The sequence below is a fragment of the Mya arenaria genome, chromosome 10 (genome assembly GCF_026914265.1).
Source record: "Mya arenaria isolate MELC-2E11 chromosome 10, ASM2691426v1".
Taxonomy (NCBI): domain Eukaryota; kingdom Metazoa; phylum Mollusca; class Bivalvia; order Myida; family Myidae; genus Mya; species Mya arenaria.
Window position 1 is genome coordinate 52,238,011 of NC_069131.1, and position 11,461 is coordinate 52,249,471.

Here is an 11,461-nt window from a genome sequence, read left to right on the forward strand (position 1 = left end):
GGCATAATACACTTAATCGCATGTGTGGTGCGCCTATTCATACAAGAAATGAACTCAAGTGCACATTGTCTTTAATTTAGATCAAACTGATAATAAGTAAATTTGCATATACAATTTATCTAGTTCATCCCGCATGTGCTTATCTGAATAAGAACCAAATTTTAATTCGACTCTTTCAAACCATTAACTAAATACTACAATGATGACTTCTATTTTACTTTGCATCGGATTAACTTGGTGCTTTCTAAATATGCCATCAACTACTTATGGTAAGTGAAATATTTGGTGGGGTAAATGGTAGATTAGATAACTAATGTAGTAAACTCGTGGTAAGTAAGATATTTAATGAGGTAGACATACAGTTAGTAACATATTTACGTAGGTAATACTATAATGTCATTAATAAGGTGATTTCATATTGTCCGAAGAAAGCAGTACTTGCCAGAGCCCGAAAGGGCGAAGGTAAATACAGCTGACCGAGGATGAATAAGTCGGCTAAGATAAAACACCTAATTAAAAGGTATTGTATGAATCAACTTTTACGTATGGTACGACGTTTTGGTTTAAACGTTCAATTACGTACCTTAAGTTTATATTGAAGCCGTAGTTATCCCCTATTCAATCATGGTGTCCGCTATTCTAAACTTGATTATGCTGATTTTGAGATGCATCCTTTTACTGACATAGTACATACTTATGAATAAAGCACTGTGCAGTCTAAGGAAGCACGTCTTATCGTCCAAATTTCGTAAATCGTTTGTCAAAACGTTATTTATCACCATCGTCCTCTCTTTTGCCGGTGTATAAAAAACATAACAGTCGTAAAAACCACCAATGGGTTAAATACAAATGTAATATCAAACCATCATATTTCTCATATCAGTCGAGTTTCGACAGCCAATGAAAATGGCCCATTTCTAAAATCCTATATTTGGCGAGTTTTATAGCCTATCAAAACGGAGGAAACTCATATTAGCCGAGTTTAGTTGATATTGACCGGGTTTGGCATAAATTGTCTTCAATTGTCTGGTAATGGTATCGCGATTGTCCCCGTATCGCATCACATACGTAATAGTTGATTAATAATTAACTATAAAACCATATACAAAATATTTTCTTTATCACAGCTTTCATATTCAAACATACTTTTCAGTAATAGAAACGAAAAATATCCAACGTTATATTAGTGAATAAGAAGGGTAAAAAGAACATATGATAGATTATAATATATTGAACTTGATCGTAACGTGTAACAATCGGAATACTGAGGGTCACGAAGGGAGATCCTGCGGGAGGCTTATCAAAAGCGATGAAATCTTCCACTGCTTGTTCCATATGACCCTAATTTATTTATGTTATTTACACCATGACGGTTGGGAATAGTCGGTAAACTGTTAGGTATGTTGCCCTAAGTTTCGAAAACACTTATTTTCTTATAATTGGCACTAACTGCAATGTAACTCAATTAAATGTGAAATTAATTTAAAATAAATTATGACAAATTAAGTTTTTGTTTATAAAATCAAGTTTCCGCAAGAAATTGAGCTAAATAAAATGTCCTTATCTCTTAAAGATATAAAGATAAACTGGGATCTAGAAGGGCATATTAAGACATGTATCAGGTCATTCAACAACACAGCAAGGTACTGTTCTGGAAAGCAAACGCCTTAAGAAATATGTTTTATTACCTATGGATCGATAACACTTTTAACGAAAATTCGAATTTACCATTACCATCAATAAGTTCTAGAAAGTTATGCAGGCTGTATACGATCAGTTTTTTGTTTGTTTGGAACATTAAACACAACACATGGTCAATTACATCTGGTACACCATTTCCCGATGTGTTTATGCTACTCGTGTAATTCTGTGAAGGAAGCAGCACCTGGTCATCAATGACGTCCATTTTTAACTCATTGAAATAACAACGGAAGACTCGTTGAAGAATTTCCAATGATTCAAGTGATTACCCGCATTGACATAGAATGTCACCTTCTCAAGAGCCTTATGTCAAGCTATAGGATGCCTACCTTTTATTGAATGAAAGTAACAGGTTAAATGTATCTGATATTTATCAGAGATCCAAACTCGTTTTCAAAACAATGCGGAGAATGGAAGTAGACGCTTAGCTCTTATAGTATTGATTTGGGTATAAATCATAATTACCGCAATCGATAGCGATTCTGCTTTTAAGCAAGAGCGCTGATCTTGGCCCGTATTCACAAAGTCTTGTTTTTTAACTATAAAGTAGATGCAAAAATAATATCGGACTTGAATTTAAGGCAAACAATGCTTATATACCTACATATAAACATAAGCCAGAAAAAAGTTAAAACAACAAAAACATATTAATACAATAAACGAAAGTCGAGTTTGTTTAAAATATTTGATAAAAAGAAAGAGTTCTATTGAAAGGTAAAACAACATACCTCACTAAAATGGTATATGAATACGGCTTCTGCTTTCTTGATTGATAAGTTACTGGATAGAACAAACATGGACATTGTTCCACTGTTATACAAAAACAAAACGAAAAAAGGAAAATAACATTACAATGTAAATTACATATATCTTTATAAGTTTCCATACATACGATCATACATTTGCTTTAAATGTTTGGTAATATTGGAGTATGACCTCTCCCTTAGAGAAGTCCGTTTCAATAGACATGGATTGTTTTCAGGAAAGGGTTACTCGACATGTTTAGACGGCTGGGTAGCCTTCAATGGATCCTGTTATTTGTTTGCACACGTCAATATGCAGCTAACATTTACCGGGGCTGAGGTAAAACAAAATACGTTTAATTATTGTAGACAATTTAGGTGGAGGTGAGGTAGGCTGAGATGTTAACCTTTGACAACTATAATTTTCATTCGGGTATTTTGCAAAAGCTAAGATATATATTCTTTGATGGAAATTTTCGTTTTTTAAAGGTATCGTTTTGTTTAAAATTGTTTTTACGTAATACACGAGAAAGTTTGTCTGCCAAGGTACTCCCGAGTATCCAATAAATGTATCGTGGATTATTCATACTATATTTAAAGAACACACAGACTGACCGCTACTACCTTAATTTAACCCTGGTGACAAAAGAACACATATATTGATATTAATGTTATTAATCACAACACATCACTGTATACCACGCCTCCAATATAAATGATGCAACGCCATTGGTCCAGGAACTTCGCGGTATATTGGGTCACTCAATTTATATCGTACCAAAATGGCGTTTACTATCCGATTCCGACAAATATTCCGATGCATAACATCAATGAAACATTTAAACATGTAAACATGTTGTCGACGTGATATATACGCAGGAAACCATATTCGGGTTCGAGCTTCGCTCTCACCCGATATGGGTTCCTTTGCCCCATATCACATGTCGGGTTACCAACTCACCCCGTAACTTATAATATGTATTGCCTATTGTGCCTCATGTTCTGTCACCTTAAACTATTACTCACTTGGAAGTTGTTATGCGATTGAATGCAAATGCTTGGTGAACTAAATACTGTTAAATTTGTAAATCGTCCCATTTCATCAGCTAATAACATTCATGCTAGCAAACTTGTTGAACACTTTCAACGTATTGATTCTAAGATAAAATATGGCCTTTGAAGAGATATGTGACTGCCCTTTCACAATCGTTTTTAGTTTTACAAATTTTAAAGCAAACCAAATACATAAATATATTATTAATAAACACATAGTTTTCGTGTTACCCGGAAATAGATCATTTTGTTCATTATTATTAACCTTTTTCTTTTTTAGCAATTTTGTCGCCAGCACAACAATGCACATCTTGTTCATGTCAACGATGCCCTTGAGAATGCGTTTATCAAAGACCATCTCAGAGACAAACAACGTAAACTTAAGTATTTCAAAAGATTAAACTTATTTATTTTACAATGATTGTCGAACAAGGTATTTCAATATTTATTTTATCACTCTCGTTGTCACAATGTGACACGAAAATGTTTTCTTGTGTAGTGCCGGACGACCCGGAGAAAACCCACGTGTCAAGCTTCGGGATCACAAACCAAAATCACATGCGCCCAGGCTGCGAATCGACCCGTTACGCCTATGCGATAAACGAGTGCGCTTATCACTAGATTAACTAGACAACCTAGATACAATGTATCTACAACAACACAGCCAGTGTCCCATCGATCTATGAACAATGTAACAAAATGAAAAATTAATGTTTAAAAGAGGCCGTCTCTGAGATATACAACGTAAAAACGAAATGCTAATTTTTAAATCAATAAAGGCCATCTCTAAGAACTATAGGGTACAATAAAGAGTATTTCAGTTTTCAATAATACGATATAAAAGATCTATAATGTAAACACGTTTATTCATTAATACTAAATGATAAAATAAGAAGTATGATATTAACCACTTTGTTCCTGTTTGTAACCAAAGTTGACTCTATTAGCGACTATATTGTCGAACCACTTACTATTTATAGTAATTGATTTTGCATTTAAGCGTTATTTATAGTCATGCAATGGCCGCGGCCACATTTGAATTGTATGTCACTTATATATTTAAAGCCCTGGTTGTAAGATTACTTGTTTGGGAATGTATTTAATGTTTATGTATGGATTTTTATGTCCCGAAATTAAACGGAGCTGATTGGGATTTATACCAACTGAGCTTTCCGGCCCAAATAACTCACATACGACCTGTAGAATTCAGTTTCGTACAATTCATGATATATGTTACAAATAGGCTTTCGGAGTACTGGTATTTATGAGAATCATTTAAAACTATTAACTCTTCTAGCACATGGCTGGTGGATTGGACTAACTGATGAAGACATTGAAGGTGTTTGGAAATGGTTTGATACAGACACGGTAGCCTCATTCACAGGTAGGTTTTTGGTGCATTGTGACCAAATATTTCGCCCCTTTGATGATGAATTTCGCAATAACACGCCCATTAAAAGAGATAATTTGGTAATGTTTAAAAACAAAATCATATTTTGTTAAATGCAATGGTTAAAGGAGATTTTTTTTTCAAATGGAAACTAGGTGGCATTTGGTAGGGTTACTTTTACCATTGCTGTCAAAAAAGCAAGAACATGATTCTATATATTCCATAGTGTTACATATCACTAGTCTACCACTAGCTTAAAGTAACAACACTTTTTATGTAAAGTTAGGTTATTCATTTTGTGGTACTTAGAAATACTATGATATTCGCTAATAACCTGTTTCAGTCTGTGTTATGATTGTTGGCAATCATTTACCTTTATCGCTGCCAATGAACGGAATCTGCAAATCTAAGCTTTTAGTTTAATATAGGCTCTCAAATGATGTCTCATCCAAATCGCATATGTACATTTTGTTTATCGCCTTCTGTTATTTGTAATGGTTTGAACACTCTGAAAACTATATTTATATATATGTTGCTTTTTGCATTGTCAGATTGGCAACCTAATGATCACGCAACAGCTGACCAGGACTGCGTCGTTATGTACTACGGATATGACTTCAAATGGGCAGACACATGGTGCTCGCGTGTAAATTTGTATCCTCCAATATGTGAAACATCGTATGTATTTGCTATGAGGATATACTTTTCCATCAATTTCCATTTTGTGGTTCAAAAAGACACTTTCGCATTTCAAAAGGTCAATCTGTTTTTTTATTCTTATGTAATGCGAACACACTGCCTCAAGTAATACCTTATTGTAATGAATCTAGGGACAAATCTTTAATAGAATGTGTTACGCTTTAATATCATAAGTACCAAAATATGAAATAATGAAATGTGCCGGAGACCGGGTTCGAACCCGTGTCGCCAAAATTGCAGTCGAGCGCTGTATCCACTGAGCTACGAAGAATTACTCCAAACGAGTGTTATATTTAAGCTATGATAAGCTATATCACGTGATAACATCGACTAGCCAATCACACATAAGGAATTAATTATACTAGGTATACATACCCAGTAAACTTTTTAAATGGAAAAATACGAAATAACTGCTAAACTTAAATAAATTGTAAACTATGGGTGTTTCAGTTATTAAGTTTAAATGCATTGTACACATAAATACCAAGTTTATGTCAGTTTCTTTTTTTCTTGCAAATTGGTCATCTGGTGCACAGTTGCTTTATAGTATTACTCTATATTTTAATTCACAAGTCTAGCTAACTGAGATTGAAACGTGTCTACAGCAGGAATGGGGCAAGTTTTTGACGTCATGGATGTGAATTTGTAAAACAGCACTTTTTAACAGTGGTACTTATTGGAGGCCGAGAGGCAAAAGCATTGGATTTGTGTTTATATATATTTGTTCAGTTTTGTTCTCATTAAGCTATCAAAGGTCAGATAATATTGGTTTGAGCTTATTACCTGATTACAAATAATATATACTAGTCGTTGATCAACTCACCACATATTATAAATACAGATAAATTGTGCTTATTGCCTCATCAAGATGTAAACATGATTATTTGGATAGGAGTTGTATGCTTATTACATAATATGATATTCAATTTCTTTGATCTTTGTGTTATTACAGTTCGCGTTCATGCGAGGAAGAGGTGATTGTCGGATGAATTATAACGACAATGAATTGTAACTAGAATACAAGCACACACGGGAAACCACTGGAATAAAACGTTCTAAATAATTGTATCTGTTTATTCATTCCCTTAAACATCGCCGTTTTCGGCATGAATAAATGATGTAGTGTGAAGATGAGATCTTGGAACACGGTTTAACCGTCACACGTCTTTTCGAAGCCCTTATTCTAATAATTCACCTTAAGTTTATATTGAAGCTTATTTATCCATATTCATTCATGTTGTCTGCTTTTCTAGACTTGAATATGCTGATTCTGACATGCATCCTTTAGGTGACATTGCACATTCTTCTGAATAATGCACTGTGCAGGTCTAAGAAAGCGTGTCTTTTCGTCTTAACGTTGTAAATCGTTTGCTAAAAGTTCAAAAGGATAATTATCGTAAACTCCACCAACAGGTTAAATACAACTGTAATATCAAACCGTACAAAACGGTTGAAGTATTTAATAGGCTAGTTATTCCAAATATGTTTAAACGAGGCACACAATTTTAATAACAGCCGGTAACTCGGCAAACAAAATGGCTGCCTTTTAAAATAATTTCCAGCATATTTCTAATATTTATGCGAGTTTCGACAGCCTATGAAAATGGTCCATTTCTTTAATCCTGTATTTGGCGAGTTTTGTAGCCAATCAAAACGGCGGAAACTCATAGTCGCCGAGTTTGGGCGATATTGGGCCGGTTAAGCCATATATTGTCGTCAATTGTCCCTTTATCGCGTCAAATACTTATCAGTTGATTTATAAAAAATAATTATAAACTTGAGCTACTCGCAATACCGTTGCAGACGTGTGACGTCACATGAACAATTCAGAGATCATTAAAACACAAATTGCGGTGAACAACCCGAGCCTATCCAAGAGTTAACACAAGGTTAAGGTTAACAACAACCCGTTATGATATAAGTGATCAATCCAATTACAAAAGATCAAAAGCTCAAAAACCCGAACATTTTGAGATAAGGAAATAAACTTTCACAAAGCCCGGCCACTAAACATTTTTTCTTCTTATTATTATTATTAAAACAATGAATAGTGTATCGTTATTTATTTGAAAACGCGCATGCTGATCATACAGAAAACTTTTGCGTTGATCATTCCATGAATTGCTTTAAACGACGTATGTGGTATTCACCCAAACATAACCTCATAGGTCTGGTTAGTAAAGCGCCTTCTATAAATATATAAAAAGCTACCTCATAAACAATTAGGACCAATGGCTTTCATACTTCATACACGTATATGATTTATATGACGTGCGTAAGTTATCGATTAAAATCAATTAAACTAAAATTGAGTAATACTATACATTACATGTTATTGCATTGCATTATATTTCATTAAATTGACAACGATCGCGTGTGAATCTTAAATGATGAAATGAGAAAATGGATAGTTTGATACATATACAACAGCGTAAGACAACTTAAGACAGACCAAATCTTGTGCCTAATAGCTTTACAATACAATCGAAATAATTTACTACAAAGCATTGTCTTTCATCTAGAGCAAAACGATAAGTAAACGTGTTTGCATCATGCACACAGTGATTGGCATATTAAATTGCACTAACTTGATGTCATCGGTTGTTTTTATCTCAGTACTAAATTTCAATGCGACTCACCTAAATGATTGACTAAATATTAAAATTATGGCTTTTCTCTTACTTTGCATCGGATTTACTTTGTATTTTCTAAGTTTCCCTTCAGCGACTCATGGTAAGATAGATATATGTTCATAATAAGTAAAACCAGGGAAGTGGCATGCATACACCTTAAGAAATGTAATTCATTTGGCTTAATAGCACAGCCTGGCTTACAATTAAAGTTTCGTTTTTTCCTGTTCTGACATAGGACATTACTTTTGCTTAAATACTGCATTGTATCTTGAGCATGTTTTTGCCATCACAGACAAAGCTCATAGAAAAGGAAGCTTGACTATTTTCTTGGCAAAACACTTGCTTTATGAACGATATGTTACTAAAGCTGCAGTTTGTATTAACTTTATCAGAAAGCCTTAAGGTTTCTTAAATTGATGTATAAACTTTGCAAAAGCTGTTATACGAAGATGTACTTTTTGCTGGAAGGCTGCGATATTGGCTGGAAAGCTGCTTTTTGTTGAAAAGCTGGGGTTTGTTGCTATTTTTTCTTCCTTTATGCGGTAAGCGAAAAAAAAGAACTTCGCATATTTTCAACGAACATAATTTCTTCAGGAAAGGGTTACTCGACATGTCTGGACGGCTGGATACCCTTTAATGGATCCTGCTATTTGTTTGCACACCACCATATGCAGCTAACTTTCACAGGGGCTGAGGTAAATATCTGTATAAGTGAATTTAATTTTCGATCAGCTCTCAAACACAGCTTTTTTTAAAATATGTAAAAATGATAAGTCTAGTACGCCTGCAAAGTATTGGTCCTAAAAAGAACAAAATAACTTTTTGAAAACTATGATCTAATAGGAACACTGAAATCTGGAATTTAACAAAATAAACCTAATAAAAAGGTTCTGTTTTAAGTAAAATAAATAAATTCAAAGGTAAACAAACACATTTCAGTATAATTGTATAACAGCCGTTCTCTGTTTTAGCAATATTGTCGCCAGCACAACAATGCACATCTAGTTCATGTCAACAATGCCCTGGAGAATGCGTTTATCAAAGACCAGCTCAGAGAAAAACAAAGTAATAACAAGTATTTGATGTTTTAAAGACCAGTTCAGAGACCAATGGCATGAAAACGAGTAGTTTAGTTTATAAAGACAAGCTCAAAGACCTACATCGTAATAACGAGCAGATCATGGTCCATTTAGATCACATGCAGAATTATGAATCTACGTCGTATCGATAGGTCATATTGAATTCGAATCCAGACAACTTGCATTGATTGAGAAATAAAACGTAATGATATCGACTGCTTTTAGTTTTGCTAAATTCAAAGGCATTCATGTAGTTAATCTATTCGCGGCATTTGAGCCACGACGAAAAACAATAAATGATCACGCACTAGTTACACTCCAGTTAGTTATAATGTGATATTTTTGTTGTCGTTTCGAGCCTTTTATTGACGTTATCAGAAGAAATAATTGTTTAGCAATGTAGTTGTTTTTAAACTAATGAACAAGTAAGCAATGAGTATTTCTTTGTCTAGCAACGAGCTGGTGGATGGGTCTCACTGACGAAGATATCGAGGGAGTTTGGAAATGGTTTGATACAGACACGGTCGCCTCATTCACAGGTATAACTGTGTTTTTTGCATTCAGGATAAAGATTTCTTGTCATATGATTAGTGCTTGGAAAATCGATATTCCAATCCCCACAACCTAATGAAAACGGGTCACGCGCAATGACAGCTAACTTATAAAGAATGTTTTGTTATGTACCTCTCATTATAAGATATGACATTTTCAAGCTGTACGAGCATTTAAAAAAAACTAGCTTAGTAAAATTGCTATGTCCAGGTGAACATTTGACACCAACCGTGATTATAAATACAAACTAGTTGACCTAGATAGTGTTGTTCTAACAATTTGTATAAACGAACAGTCTCAATTAACTAGGTACGTTTTCTGTTTTTGTATATTGTACATCATATATCTCTAGTAGACAAATAGCGTGAAAAACAACACTTCGTCTACAGTGTTGTCACTGCCTGATCCTTCCAAATTTTGAAAATAGCCTGTGCTAGGGTTTTCAACATACTTTTTTATGAAATACGATCACATATGAACACTCGTCATCGAATCAGTTTTTACATTATGATATTTTATTTTATAAAACATTGAAAATCGCTTTGTTTTTTAACCGCATGTAGCAATTGACTTTGACTATCGATATGAAATCGATTTACCGTGTTTATATATATTAAAAGCTAGACCTTTGTGAATGCATTGGTTTTAGAACTGTGAAAATGCCATCTAAATGTACATTGCATTTCCAGATTGGCAGCCCAATGAAGGCGCAACAAATGGCGAGGATTGTGCCATATTCTATTCTGGATTCGACTTCAAGTGGGCAGACACATACTGCGCACATTCGTACTTATATCCTCCAATATGTGAAACACCGTAAGTATTAAAATAAGAATACATTTGTTACTTTTTCTAATCTCATTAGATTTGTTTAACGAGGTTAAAGAATACACTAAGCAGTTCTTTGTGTTGTTATAGTCGATGACTGAACTGTTTTCAGACATTCTAAACAAATATCTATAATTTACGTCTTCTTAGTTGGTAGGTAATATTATTCCTTAAAGTGAGTTACTGTAAGCATGTGTAGAAGTGTATTTTAACATTGATATAAAATTCAACATAGCAATTAAACAATCTTTATATGTGTTAACCGTCTGTCGTCACGTCATAAATCAAAGTTCATATTTAATATTACGTTTGTGCACATAACTAAAAATGCATAATACTTTGTCTGTCGTCAGTATCTCATCACAATATATGCACAATAGTACGTGTTTTCTCATTACCTCATCACAAAGTGACATAATGGTATGTCTGTTCTCATGGCCTCATCACCAAGTATACATAATAGTATATCTGTTTTCATTTACTCGTCACAAGATATGTACAACAGTACGTCTTTTCTAATTCTTTCATCACAAAGTATGCAGAGTATTATGTATGTTCTCATTACTTCATCGCTCAGTATGCATATTAGTTTGTCTCTTCTCATTACCTCATCACTAAGCATGAATAATTTTATGTCGGTATCATTACCTCATCGCCAAGTATGCATACTAGTATATATGTTCTCATTACCTAGTCGCAAAATATGCATTATAACATAATATTATGTATGTTCTCATGACCTCATCACTAAATATGCATAACAGTGTGTCTGTTCTTATTACC

The 11,461-nt window shown here is 33.9% G+C and overlaps 2 protein-coding genes across 2 annotated transcripts; both read left to right on the forward strand.

Annotated features, from left to right (window-relative positions):
• The first annotated feature begins 170 nt into the window (after nt 1-170).
• On the forward strand, nt 171-6,575 carry LOC128205100 (asialoglycoprotein receptor 2-like). The gene is made up of 6 exons (XM_052906527.1): nt 171-269; nt 2,684-2,784; nt 3,778-3,871; nt 4,795-4,881; nt 5,439-5,565; nt 6,539-6,575. Exons 1-6 carry the CDS (start codon nt 200-202, stop codon nt 6,573-6,575), a joined length of 516 nt encoding a protein of 171 aa, XP_052762487.1. The 5' UTR covers nt 171-199.
• A 1,414-nt stretch (nt 6,576-7,989) lies between these two features.
• Nucleotides 7,990-10,101, forward strand: LOC128204799 (asialoglycoprotein receptor 2-like). Its single transcript, XM_052906207.1, has 5 exons — nt 7,990-8,017; nt 8,814-8,914; nt 9,191-9,284; nt 9,751-9,837; nt 10,061-10,101. Exons 1-5 carry the CDS (start codon nt 7,990-7,992, stop codon nt 10,099-10,101), a joined length of 351 nt encoding a protein of 116 aa, XP_052762167.1.
• Nucleotides 10,102-11,461: the final 1,360 nt, after the last annotated feature.